The following is a 14,037-nucleotide window of genomic DNA, read 5'->3' as shown; positions in this document are numbered from 1 at the left end:
GCTCTCTTTTTCTCCTTCCTCACTCTTGTTGCTTTATTAGTGCCTCTTTTTTCTTAAAGCTTTGACACTAGAGAGCATAATAAAATCACCATCCTCACTTTTTAGGCTCTGTTTAGTTCATGTTCTCTGTTTGCCTTTTATCTCTCGCATGTCGCTGGTTTCCCCTCCGCTCTTCTCCAATTCTTTACTTTGTCTATCTCCGTTTTTTTTTTTAATGTTTTCTATGCCTCTTTCTTCTCTTCTTCACTGCTCATCTCTGCTGTTAAATATTTGATTGTGAGCACACTGAGATGACACCACCGTTCCCCGCTGCAGCCGAGGGTGTTTAGATCTCAAAGCAGAGGATGGAAAAAGAAACACGAGGCACTTTCAAACCTCCATTTGAGCTTTTTCTGTGTCATTTAATCTTGTTTTGCAGTTTCAGAGCATCCAATCAGAGGTGTTCTTAATATTATATATCAAGAAAGGCAGAGTCCCAGAACATCAGAGGCATTCAGCCACCGAGGACATTCAATTTAGGCAGAACAGTTGTTGACGTAGCTTCTTCTGAGACAATTTGCACAAGCTATTAAGCTACTGCGTAGGCACTACAAATTAGCCACTAAAAAATTTGCACAATTAGCAGTGCAGGTGCAAAAACAAACTGCTCTCTCAATTATGGATGATCAAAATATTTGGAAGGAATGTAAAATCAGTGTGGGGTTGTTTAAAGAAAAGCACAAAGTATAACTTTTCTTCTTTTTCCCCTCCCCACAGTGTGTGGGCTACAAAGAAGCTGCTTATAGCTAAATGTGCAAAGGAGCAAACACTTCGGGGGAAACGAACGAACAAGACGGAGAAAAACAAACCAGTGATGCATGCAAATGTGACAGTAAAAAGCACGGGGAGACATATCAGGGAACCATAAAGAGCAGGATGCAAGCCTAAGGCTGGCAACCAAGTTAAGCTAAATCACCAACCCAGTGACCCACATATCACAGCCAGCAGTTGGTGCGAAACTCCACGCACTAGCTCAGGAAGCTGATGGACTGCTCCTAACATGAATGCTAATGGTTCAGATACTGGCATCCTGTCCATCCATCCTGGAGTGAAATTTACACGCAAAAACCAAATAATAAGGAAATTAACGAGCGCTAAAGTACCCAAGTTAAAAATGTTGGGTTTAATTTTATGTGCTGCGGTTTTATGACACCCACCTTTAAATTTCCCACATGCCACAATGCTCGACTTCACAGTGATCTTTGAAACTACTTCAATAGAAAGTAGTAAGTTCCTTGAGGACGCGTTGCTTTTCTGTTTTCAAAAATAAACATTTCCGTCCTTTTACCGACACACAATTTTAAAAAACCCTCACCGCATTGCAGCGCCTGTAGAAATCTGAGACAGGAACGCCTCAAAACCGCAGCAGATCTAAGAAATCCAAATCTGCATGACTTAATATCACAAGGGGGGGCAACTGAGTTTGTGCCGACTTTGTTTTGATCTCATAAACCAGCACTTGAACAAAAACTGCAATTATTACTATAAAAGCTCTGGAAAGGTTAAAGATTTTCTACTAATGAGTGAATTCCTGATCATTTATGAGCCTAAAAAACCAGACGTCAATTAAAGTGTTTCTACTGACGGACAGCGTGCTTTCTGGGGATCTTAGGGTGCTTCATGTCAACAACCCAGACACAACTATGGAATGGCGGAGGCCGGTTGTGGAAAAGACACTGGATTGAACTGCTAGCTTTCTACAGCTTTCTACAGTCGCTGCTTATCAACGGGCAATGACTTTTGTAACTTTTGTAACTTCTAAAACGGCAAACAGGACTTGGGTTAAGAAGAGGACAACCAACATCCTACTAGTTCTATCGATCGATAGAACCGGGAGATAGCTAGCAAGTTGTACGAATTAACTACCAGCAACTGCTAGCTCGCCAGTTAAATAAAAAGGACCCCTGGACTGGAAAGGCTGGTTACCCAGTATGCCACCCAAGAAAGGCCCAACACCAGAGGAGGTCGAGGACATAAAAACCTCCCTCGGAGCGCTGTGTGGAGATGTGGCCGCAGTCAGGGCGCAGCAGGAGCTGCTTCTGGGGCTTCTGGAGGAGGTAAAACAGCTACGCCTCCAAAATGCCCAGAAGGATAGACGAATCATGGATCTCGAGCGGCGGGTGGATGAGCTGGAGCAGTACACCCGTACGAACGACGTGGTCATCAGCGGTATTAAAATCAAGCCGCGCTCGTATGCGCGCGCGGTGGCCGGGAACGTCGGGGAGCCAAGCGATGAGGAGAACCGCTCGGTGGAGCAACAGGTGGCGTCCTTCCTCCAAAGCAAAGGGATAGAGATGGACTTGGAGCATGTAGAAGCATGTCACCCACTGCCCAGGAGGAGCGACAGACCGCCGGCCGTCATTATGAGATTCGTCAATCGGAAAAACAAGGTCGCACTGCTGAAACAAGGACGCAAACTGAAAGGCACGGACGTTTTCATTAATGAGCATCTGACACGAAAAAACGCAGACATCGCGAGGAAGGCAAGGCAACTGAAGAAGAACGGTAAAATACAACATACATGGGTAACAAACTGCAAGATTTTCATCAAGCTAAACGGGACACCAGAAGAGGCAAAAGTACTGATAGTGAGGAACATGGAGGACCTGGACAAGTACAACTGACACTAATGTATCGAGGCAATATACAACTCTAATGACAATCAAAAATGATAAATACACCAACATCTCTAATTACACCAGGAAATGACATGGACACGTTGAAATCAATTCTCCAACAGAAAGTAATTGATCTAGATTGTGAATATAAGGAGCATAATATAATAGACCCAGAAATAGATTCTGAAAGTAATTTTCTCTCTTCTTTTGTTAAAAATTGTAATTATTTCACACAGGAACAATATGAAAAAAAAATCAACCTAGACGGGAAGCTCTCATTAATTCACTTTAACAGTAGAAGTATGTACTCTAATTTTGATTTCATTAAGGATTACTTGCAACAATTTTCTCGCCCCTTTAGCGTTATAGCCATCACTGAAACTTGGTTTAATGTCGATAAAGGAATAGATTTCTGTTTGAATGGATATGATTTAAAATACATGAATAGATTAAATAAGGTGGGTGGCGGGGTTGCTATATATGTTCATAACTCTATAAAATATAATGTTGTCACAACTATGTCTATGGCTATTGATGGAATTTTGGAATGTTTGACTATTGAGATCATGAATGAAAAAAAGAGAAATGTTATAATAAGTTGTATATATCGGACACCCAGTTCAAGTATTGACATTTTTAATGAATGGATAGAAAAAGTGTTTTCTTCGGTGAACCAAAAATTGCTATTCATCTGTGGGGATTTCAATATTGATTTGCTAAACCCAACAAGGATAAAAGCCATTGATGACTTTTCTGACACGATGTATAGCTTATCACTATATCCAACAATAACAAAGCCAAGCAGAATAACATCACATAGCGCCACTATTATTGACAACATTTTTACTAATGTCATGGATTTCCAAATTAATAGTGGCCTGTTTGTCTGTGACATAACTGACCACTTACCAGTTTTTACTTTGTATGACTGTGATTTAAAAAAAATAATAGATACCAAGATTACGATAGCAAAGCGAACAATAAATGAAGAAGCAATTCATGCCTTCAATTTCGATTTAGCGCAACAAGATTGGAGTTCGGTGTATGAAGAGTCAGAGGTGGACAAGGCTTATGAAAATTTCCTAGATATTTACACTATGTTGTACAATAAACATTGTCCTGTAAACGAATACAGGACAAAGAAAAAAAAGATAAAAAGTCCTTGGCTTACAAAAGGAATTATCAATGCTTGCAAAAAGAAAAACAATCTGTATAAACAGTTCATCAAAGTAAAAACAAAAGAAGTGGAACAAAGATATAAAGCATATAGAAATAAATTGACTGATATTATAAGAACGAGTAAACAACTTTATTATAGAAGAAGATTATATGATAATAAAAACAATATAAAAGGAACTTGGGATGTGTTAAATAACTTAATTAAACAAGGATCTTCTGGAACATCATATCCTGAATATTTCATTGATGCAAATGGTGTAAATTACAACATGAGTAACATTGTTGATGGGTTCAATAAATTTTTTATAAATGTTGGCCCTGAACTAGCAGCGGACATCCCGTGTCAAAAAAATGAAAATATCAGTAATATAAAACCAAATCCCTTTTCACTGTTCCTTTCAGCTACAAATGAGCAAGAAGTAATAAATATCACATTAAAATGTAAAAGTAAGTCTTCAATGGATCATCATGACATAAATATGTCTGTAGTTAAACAGGTTATTCTGAACATTGCTAGTCCCTTAACATATATCTGTAATTTATCATTTCAGTCTGGTTGTTTTCCGAAAAAAATGAAAATTGCAAAAGTAATACCACTATACAAAAGTAATGACAAACACAGTTTTACCAATTATAGGCCTATTTCACTACTGCCTCAATTCTCAAAAATTTTAGAAAAACTTTTTAATTCAAGATTAGAAAAATTCCTTGAAAAACATAAAATAATAAATGTTGGTCAGTATGGTTTCAGAACGCAAAGAACCACTTCTATGGCGATAATTGAGGCAGTAGAAGAAATTACCAATGCACTGGATAAAAATAAATATGCAGTCGGTATTTTTGTTGATCTCAAGAAGGCCTTCGACACAATCAATCACTCAATTTTATTGGATAAATTGGAAAGATATGGTGTTCGAGGGAAAGCTGGAAACTGGTTAAAAAGTTACCTAACGGGTCGGGAACAATATGTTAGTATAGGGCATTACCATTCAGAGAAACTTGGTATTACATGTGGTGTTCCCCAAGGGTCAGTGTTGGGACCAAAACTTTTCAATGTTTACATAAATGATATTTTTGATGTTTCTCAAGTACTTAAACTCATACTGTTCGCAGATGATACTAACATATTTTTCAGTAGCGATGATTATACCGATCTTGTAATGACCGTAAACAGGGAGCTAAAATTAATTAAAAAATGGATGGATATAAATAAATTATCATTAAATATAAATAAAACTAAGGCAATGTTTTTTGGTAATTTAAAATATAATATAGAATTACCAATTACTATAGAAGGTGTACCCATTGATAATGTGAGTGAAAACAAATTTTTGGGAGTCATAATTGATAACAAAATTTCATGGAAACCCCACGTCAGACACATAAAAACCAAAATTTCCAGAAGCCTCGCAGTTTTGAATAAAGTGAAACCATACCTTGATAAAGATGCACTTCGTACTCTGTACTGTACTCTGGTTCTTCCATATTTTACATATTGTGTGGAAGTGTGGGGAAACACATATAAAAACACAACTAATCCATTAGTCACAGTACAGAAACGAGCACTGCGTATTATTCACAAGGCTGGTTATCTAGATCATACTCACAAACTCTTTCTTCAGGCAAAGTTACTTAAATTCCAGGATCTGGTTAATTACAATACATCCATAATTTTATACAAAGCCTTTAATAAACTTCTACCTGCAAATTCACAATCTATATTTGAAATTCGAGAAAGGGCTTATAATGTGAGAGGCTTTGGACAATTCAAATTACCCAGAACTCGAACAACCCGTAAAGGTTTTTGTGTGTCTGTATGTGGTGTGAAAATCTGGAACAGTCTGAGTTTACAACTGAAACAATGCAAAAATATTCATAGATTTAAATTTCTCTACAAACAGTTGGTCTGGTCACAGTATAATCAATGATGGTGTTAGTGTGCTCTGAAATGTCTGTTCTCTTACCATTGCTGGTATGGATTCAAAAAAAAAAAAAAAAAAAAAAAAAAGTTTGTGTGTATGTATGTATATATATGTACATGTGTGTGTAGATATATATGTATGTATGTATATGTATGTGTGTTTGTTACTTGTAATTATTATTGCCTGTTACCTGTGGTAACGCAATTTATAATTAATATATTCTGTATTCAGTTATGAAGGTTCTATTTGTTTTGCTTGGGCGTAGCTGCGGGAAGTTTATTGTTTCTGTTGATAAGTGAATATAGGGGTGGGATTTAATAAGTTTTCTTCATCTCACTCCTTTTCAGGTACATTTTGTTGTTTGTTTTTGTTTTTTGTGCACTTTATGTTCAACTTTATTGTTGTGCCTGAAATGAACAAATTTAAAAAAAAAACAAAAAAAAAACTAAGACCGCTGTTGTGAAGTTCTAGTGAGTAGGTGGCTGCAGCTGGTTTAGGTCTGACCTGGTGTGTGTAAGCTCATGTGATGCAGACTAAACAGTAGGGGAGAGGGAGGGAGGTCAGGGTGTCAGCTCTCAGCTGGCTTACAGGAGAAAGAAACTGGGTCACTTCACGTCGACAGATCTGCTGGAATGTGAATAATCCTGAATAAGCCAGCAGTTGTGATTTTGACTGTGAAGTATAAATTAATGGCAGAGAAAACCCTGTGGTAGTGCCGGTGTCTGTGAAATGCTGCAAAAAGAAAAGTTCAGCATTTTAATAATGTATGCAGACATTTATCAAACTAACATAGACAATTCATTCTTTTAACCATTTCTTACTACTTTCTGGGTTAACTATTGTTATTTAAAGGGAGCAGCCTCATAAGCCTCTTTTGGCTTCTAACCTCTCCTGCACAATGATTCATTTTTTATCATTTTTAATGTGTTTTTTGTGGCCTTTTGTGGTTTGTGTTGCAATACCAACAATACCAACTTTTTCAGCTCAGAGAGCTGATCAGCTGTGGGTCTGTCACACATCCCTTGCTGTGCAAACCCTTCTCTCTTGCTGCTTTTGCGCTCTGCTTCCACCCTTCTCCTGATAAAACTTCAGTATGCTCGCTGCGACTTGCAGATGTTATCCTGCTTTTACCAATTCTCTCAGCTGTAACCGTCTCTCTTGGGTTTTCTTCCATTCTGTCACTCTCCCTCCCACCTTATCTCCTGTCCCCCCCCCCCCCCCTTTTCAACCCTGTTTTCCCCTTTGCTTCCCTCACAGCCCATGATGCAACAATGACTGGTCAGCTTAATTGTCTGTATGGGTAAATCATATGACAGCTGTTGGACGGGGGAACTATTCAGCCACGTGAGGAAACCATGCAGACATTGGCTTCACCGGCAGGAAAGAAATTCTGGACAAGTAACTGTAGTGAAAACCATCCCCAGAAATTGCATTTGTAAGCTGATAACAGCAATATGTGCCCGGAAACTGCATTTAATTATTCAGGAAAAAAAGGAATTATATTCTGGGTGGTTTGTAAATTAGCTGTTAAACTGCCAGATTTTGCAGTGGCATTCTGCATAATATGTGCTGGAGTACAAAGACAGGAGAGAAAATGGTAGATATCAGGGCTATAGCTCCCATTTTAGCTAATCAAAGTGCCACTAATTGGCACAATTATAGACACAGGACAAGAGAAAACCCAACTATGAGCAGAAGAAAAAGAACCAAGGAGAAGAAGGAGAGTGTCCTTTATGGTTGCAAAAAAATTAGCTGCATATGTAGTTTATGTAACATAGCATCTATTAAGTTAAATATACTCTAACTGGCAAACAGATCAGTTCACATGTTTATGGAGGAAGCCTCTGAAGGAAGAGGGCTCACATGTGCAGGACAATGCAGACTGAAGTTCTTGCAGCCGTTATTTGCGTTAGTGTTTACTACACATACTTATCCGTTTCTGGTCCCTTTGTGCAACCTTACAAAAACTGCCATGAGCCTAAGTGCTGCTGGCTTCATCGCTCTCCGGTGTGTCACTGCAGGAATGGGAGTAACGATCTCAGGTGGAGCAAAATGACGATCACAGAGCAACAGGGACCTGAGCCGCAGTGATGAGAAAAGCAAACAGGGTGACGTGAAGACGGCGCACCTACAAATCTCTTTTTAATACCCGGCAGTCGCATTGTTTCTCCCTCCAACAATAATTTACAAACAACCCAACAGTGGCTCCTCATAGGTTGGCTCATTAGATACAGTCACTACAGAGCGATTACCGTGAAAAAAAGAAAACAAAAAGGTGAAACAACGTCTGTTCTTCAGCTGACCACACAATCACGGTTTGCCGTGCACACAGACACTCCTTTACTCACAGGCAGACAGCAATTATGACTTCATTCTCTCTATTCAAGTCATCTGCGGGGCAGACGAGCCGATTCAATCCAAAACTGATATTGAAAGAAGCTGCCGCGCAGACTGTAATCACAGCCTGCCCTGCGTCAAAGAGACCCTGCTTTAGGCTGTTTACTTCACCTTTTCACTAAACCCTTGAAATATCACTCACTGCTGTCTTTGTTTGGAATTCAGAGCGACGCCTGGAGCGCTAATAACCCAAAACGACGTCTCAGCAACAAATGAATGGAATCAGAAACCGAATGAATTGTTTCGGATTTGGTAGTCCGAGCGGACTTCCCCTACCTTAGGCCTCTCTCAAACATGCTTTTGTTTCCGTGTGTTTGCGCACACATTCACATGAGATTTATTTACTTTGTTTGGGAAATTCTGAATGCATGGCTGTATAATAAAGACTGTATTCTAATAGGAAGCAAAAAAGCCGTGACTGGTTACAGTTAGGATATTTCTTGCTCACTACAACCAGTGTCTTCCCAAGATCCCCTGATTTTTTTAGTCTTCTTCATTCTGTTTTGTACTCTGACCAAAAATATGTATTTTTTTTTTTAATTTCATGCCGTGTCAGTGTCTCTCTCTCATACACACATCCCAGCCGGCTTGCGACGATGAGCCTCTGCCCTCCTCCCTGCATTAAGCTTTACACACAGCCAAACCTCATTTCACAGCATGAAGGCTGTAAGATTGTAGAAGCGAGTGCTTTAAAACGGACTCAATATTCTATATAAATGAAAAATGTCTGAGGTAAGGTGCTTTTAAGCAGTCAAACAATGTTTAATAGTGACAGGTTAGAGATTAAAAGATTTAACGCACACATATAACAGGAGTTAAACTGAAGGCTAGAAAATAATTACAGTTCAGGCAAGAGGGGTTTTTTTTCTGATTCATATTCCAGTTGGCCAGCTGCAATTTTAAGGCAAAAAAAACCCCAATTTAAAGCTGGAATTACGCCTGTTATTTTTTTAGAGGAGAAACTGGGCTCTTGATGTCATGGTGTCCCTGGAGAGCAGAGAAGTTCTGAGAGAAAAAAAAAAAAATTCAAACAGAAATTTGAGAAGATTGGGCAAAGAGTAATGAGATGTAACAAACTACAGAGAGCGACGGGTTTTCCTTTCAGATTTCTGTTGGGGTTACACACAAAAGCACACCCTGTTGTGAAATCAAATAAGACCCACAGGGCTCAGCCAACTAAAAGGGAGGGAGATTATAAGCCTGTTGTCACAACACACCCTTTCCCTTCCTGGCAGGTGTGTGTTCATACGTGTAAGTGTCCGTGATGTGTGTCTAAGTGAGCTTTTAACGAGATGTTCAAAGCGTTACTGTTTAGACTGTGACGGGGGAGCCTGTCTCTTCTCTTTTGCCGCGCACATGCAGACAGTGGGAGAGACTTCAGAGATCAAAGAAAACAATCACGAGCAATCTGTTTACCCCATCGAAACCAAAAAACCTGCAGAAGAGTATTTTAAACCACTCTTTTTTTTCATGCGTGCACCACATGTCTGCTCTGCCACGGCAATTTAAAAGACACCGTTAGCTCATGATACACTTCTACAGCCAGATGAACCGTTCAGTGCCGGAAAAAAGCCAAATCACTGAAAAATATAACAAAATCAACCCAACGCATCCATCGCTAACATCTGACTGCTTTGTTAGAAAACACCTCTGTCTTTCTGAAATAACTCAAGACTCCTCGCCGGCTTCAAGCATCGCTAACGAAAGCACTTCAATTTAAGAAGAAGAAAGAAAAAAAACACACTAGAAATTGCACACTCAAACCGCTGAGACACTAATGCTTTCAGTACTGAGTACTGAATAATGAATGTTGCAGAACACGTGGACTCCTTCCAGTGGTACTCAAACTAATTTTCACCCTGTTTGCTGCCAAAGAAAGTGTGTCAGATTTGCAATCTCAGAAGAGTGACACAACAAACTGAAATTCTTACAACACCACGAAAGGATGCATCGTATCACGACACCGCCACATTAGTTTAGTTCAGTGGTTTCCTTTTTTTCCCCTTTTTCTTTTTTTTTTTTTTATATCAGGCATTTTTTTGTAGGTAGGTAATCTAAGGTCATGTGAATATGAACTCTGAGTAGTTTCCATTACTGCTGGATTATGTTCATAATGTGTAAATAGTCACCAAAAAGCGATTACTTACGATCCAGGCCGTTGATGTACTTCATGGATATCTCACAATGTCCCCACACGGCGCTGACGATGGGATACAGCTTCTTTCCTTTCAGTCCTCTAAATGCCACTCCTAGATACTGTCCATCCACCATAAAACTTAAGGTCCCTTCGTCCATGTCCAGTATCACTAGCAGAGAGTCCGGCAGGGTGAACGACTCCTCCGGCTCCAGGAAACAAGGGTAAGAGGGCAGTGAGCTGTGCGCCCTGTTCTTACTGTCGTGGTAGAGCCTATTACGTCCCAGATCCCAGCCCCAGGACTCACAGTCCGACCCCACTAACGCTGTGTACCCAACAGAATGTAAAGGAGCTTCGGAGGTTGCCACTCCGACCACAGCGTGGGTGCCTCGCTGCCGGACAGGCCAGTTGATCTTCCATACATGGAGTCCCCTCGTGTATCCGACCCGCCCCCGGATGCAGTCCGTGCTCTGAGCGACAGGGTGGCGATGAAACGTTAATTTATCGTCCTCTTTGATGAAGATGTTAAGCGACCGGTCATCGGTGTTCCACGCGTGACGGAACTGAGTCTCCAGTCCAGCGCACGGCATGTCCAGTAGGAGATCCAGCCTGGGAGGTTTGAAGAAATCCGGGCCCCTTAGCTCAGGGTGCTGTCGGCGATGAGTCAGGGGTCGGTAGGATGGGGAGCCACCGCTTTCCCCGCGACCATCTACTGATTTAATGCTGCCAGAGATCTTTTGGCCCATGGCTGCGGTGCAATGACTGACAGAAGGAAGAGGAAGGAAGAGGGGAAGGAGGCGTCGCTGCAGGTGGGTTCTTGCACGGAGCCTGACGTTACCTCATCAATGCAGTGAAGCTGAGGAGTGTGTTTCTAACTGGAGAGTGGTAAAGGGAGATGAAGGAGGTGTATGAGAGACCTGTGTGATCTGGTTTCATGCCACAAATTTCTTCAGAAAGACAGAGCTGCTGTCACTCCTGTTGAGAGAAGCAGAAGAGGAAAAAAACATGAATAAAAACAGAGGTATGAATACCAGTCGTCAGCAGATATCAAAAAAAAGAAAGAAAACGAAGAGGAGCCGAAAGAGAAGCACAGTGATGGCAACGGGTGGCAAAACTGATTGTTTCACAGATTTTGTGTGGCTTTGTTTTCAGAGAAATACACAATGAACAGGACAATTACTGGCACAAGCACACATGCATTTCCTCTGACTCATTATGCATCCTCCCAAGAAAGTCATGTGCCTGTGCCAACACACGTATGTAGCCGTGCAAACATTGCCCAGTTGTGCAACATAGCCCAGATCTGAACCTGCCACACTCTCATTTAGTTAATGCAAATTTAATGGGTATTGCCTGAGTCTGCAAAAATATCAACAGAAGGCAAACAAAGCAAAAGGTAATAATTTATCTCCAATCCGCTGTGTAACGGAGTTGAAAACGTCAGCTAGCCTGCATGCCGAGGCGTTTGGTAAAATATGATGGAACATGGCTCCAGTTCTGTCTTTGACGCTCGTGTGTGTGACACACATAAAACAAGAGCGAGCTGTAACCACAGTTAATACTTTCATTTTTAGGAAACAATTTTCGTTTTCATTGGTAAAATCGGTTTCCACTGTAGGCGCTTTAAGTTTTAGTTTAGATTTTAGTTAATTTCTTTTTATTTCACTTCCACTTTGGGAATCCAAATCATTCATTTCTCTCACTCCAGTCACCTCATTATAACATTCCTGTCATATTTCTATTTGATTTACGCACATCTAAATAAATTGGAAATTGGACATCTAAATAGACAAAAAATTGACGTTTTTATTTTAGTAATTATTTTTAAAGTTGTTGCAGTAAACGAACTGAAACCCTTATTTCAGCCTGCAAAGTTGCTACAAAGACACGATTTCTCGTTGTCATGCACACACACACACAGGCAGGTTCGGTGCACTTCAACCAACGTAATGATCTCTTCCTGGAACGACAGCTTCTGCTTCCTGTTCACAGGAAAACAGTCAGCCACACTTCATGCAAACGGGGAAGTGAATCACACAGCTCCCTGCATGTCTGCTGCTTGTATTTACCTCATCCTGAATAAGCCACAACGTGTGTGTGTGTGTGTGTGTGTGTGTGTGTGTGTGTGTGTGTGTGTGTGTGTGTGTGTGTGTGTGTGTGTTAAATGAACTGACGCTTCTTCTGGTAAGAGTGTCTCACACTTCAATAGGAGTGATTCACACCTTATTTACCTGTCAACACTGCGCCATGTTACAAAAAAAGTGAAAGCACAAAAGGCAGCTACCGAAGATCTAACCTCGTTCTGCTATTGACAATACAAACTGTTATTTACAGTTTACATGAGAAACTGCTCTGCTACTGTATCAAAATTTCTAAATAGGGTCTATTGTCTCATTTTTTTACTCAAACTAGTTACTTAAGCCTAAAAAAATAACATTGAGTTCAATAAAGTATATTTTTACAAAAGCTTCTCAAATTCAGTTGTTTTTGGGGTTTTTTAAACTGTAAGTATGCAAAAGTATTCATCTTGACAGGGAAGATTGTAACATTAACACTGGGGACTGAATGGCAAAATAACTAAAGGTTAACAATATCAAAAAAAGGAAGGTATAACTAAAAACAATGGTGAAAAACTCTCATAGTATGTGGACAGGGCTTAACCTCAGCCATCACAGCTGAAATGCCTCACCCCAGCCCTAATTCAAACCTTTTAACTCCACACAGGATCAGTCCAAATGTCCTCATTTTCCCCAAAGTCCTCACACCCAAGCTCTAAAGCTGGTCCTCAGAAAGATATTCCACAGCACGAATACAAGCGTCTCATTTTGACCACATGCATTTTCCAGTTCTCTCGCTCTCTCTTGCTCTCTTTCTTTTTTCCCCTCTCCGTGAAGGTCATGGCACCTACCAGCCATGCCAGCCAATGTATGCCACTACTCAGTTCACTCCTCAGCATGAAACGACTCAGCGCTCAGACACACATGCACACACAAACAGACAGAGCACAGACAGCTGCCTCAGTGTGTGTCATCACGGCTGGCAGGTGGGTTAAGGGTGGACGCTGCATGGAAGATTTCAACAGTCATCGCCGCCAAACCTCAGCCACAGAAAACATCATATGAATTCCAACGCTCTCTCAGCGTCTTTATACACGTGTCTCAGCAGGTTCAGTCTGGCACGGCGCGTGGCATTACGGGGCCGTCATCAAGGAGGCACTTGACCTCTGACCTCCATATCGTCACGGTCACCGTTGCATAGTAACCTCGCACGAGGCTGGTGGTGGGCTGGCATACTGCTGCGAGTAGCAGCAACATGCTTCTACCATCTGTTGTTTACTTTCCCTCCCTCCATCTTCCTCTTCTCCTGCTACTGGCTCCTTTAAGACTGCACTCATCCCTTCATGCAGTCAGTTAGAGTTAGGCAGGTATGGAGTGGACAGCAGCTGACGTAGTGCAACGCACGTGCCAAATACACACACACGCAAAAGAAGGCAGGTTTTTTCTAATAACTCCATGATTATTGTTTTCTTGGTCAATGAATCATTTGATCTATAATGTCACAAAATAGTACGTGTCTGTGCACCGCCACTATTGTGGTAGGAAATACCAATTTTCTTTTACAAATTTAAATTAGGAGTTTGATTACCTTTAATATGAAAGGAATGTGCAAAGGTAGGATAGGATAGGGAGGATCAGAAGAGAGACTAGAAAGAAAAACGGAAAAAAAAGCTAAAATAGACGATCGGCAA

The 14,037-nt window shown here is 40.7% G+C and overlaps 1 protein-coding gene across 10 annotated transcripts in view; it reads right to left on the bottom strand.

The window, feature by feature from the left end:
• The window catches only part of LOC100701786 (SPRY domain-containing SOCS box protein 4), an 89,253-nt gene that overhangs the window by 29,455 nt on the left and 45,761 nt on the right, over nt 1-14,037 (bottom strand). For 9 of the 10 annotated variants that reach the window (XR_270016.4, XM_019348245.2, XM_019348248.2 and 6 more), the window contains one exon: nt 10,303-11,264. Coding sequence is in view for 9 of the 10 variants with exons in the window: in XM_019348245.2 (XP_019203790.1) it covers nt 10,303-11,035 (733 nt within the window). In the remaining variant the exon portion in view is untranslated. Of the gene's footprint in view, nt 1-6,995; nt 9,161-10,302; nt 11,265-14,037 lie in introns of those variants that run through there. The other variant, XM_005476101.4, reaches the window with a different exon arrangement.

The sequence above is a fragment of the Oreochromis niloticus genome, linkage group LG18 (assembly GCF_001858045.2).
Source record: "Oreochromis niloticus isolate F11D_XX linkage group LG18, O_niloticus_UMD_NMBU, whole genome shotgun sequence".
In the NCBI taxonomy this organism is placed as follows: domain Eukaryota; kingdom Metazoa; phylum Chordata; class Actinopteri; order Cichliformes; family Cichlidae; genus Oreochromis; species Oreochromis niloticus.
Note: the sequence above shows the minus strand (reverse complement) of the source record. Positions and strands in the feature narration are given on the sequence as shown.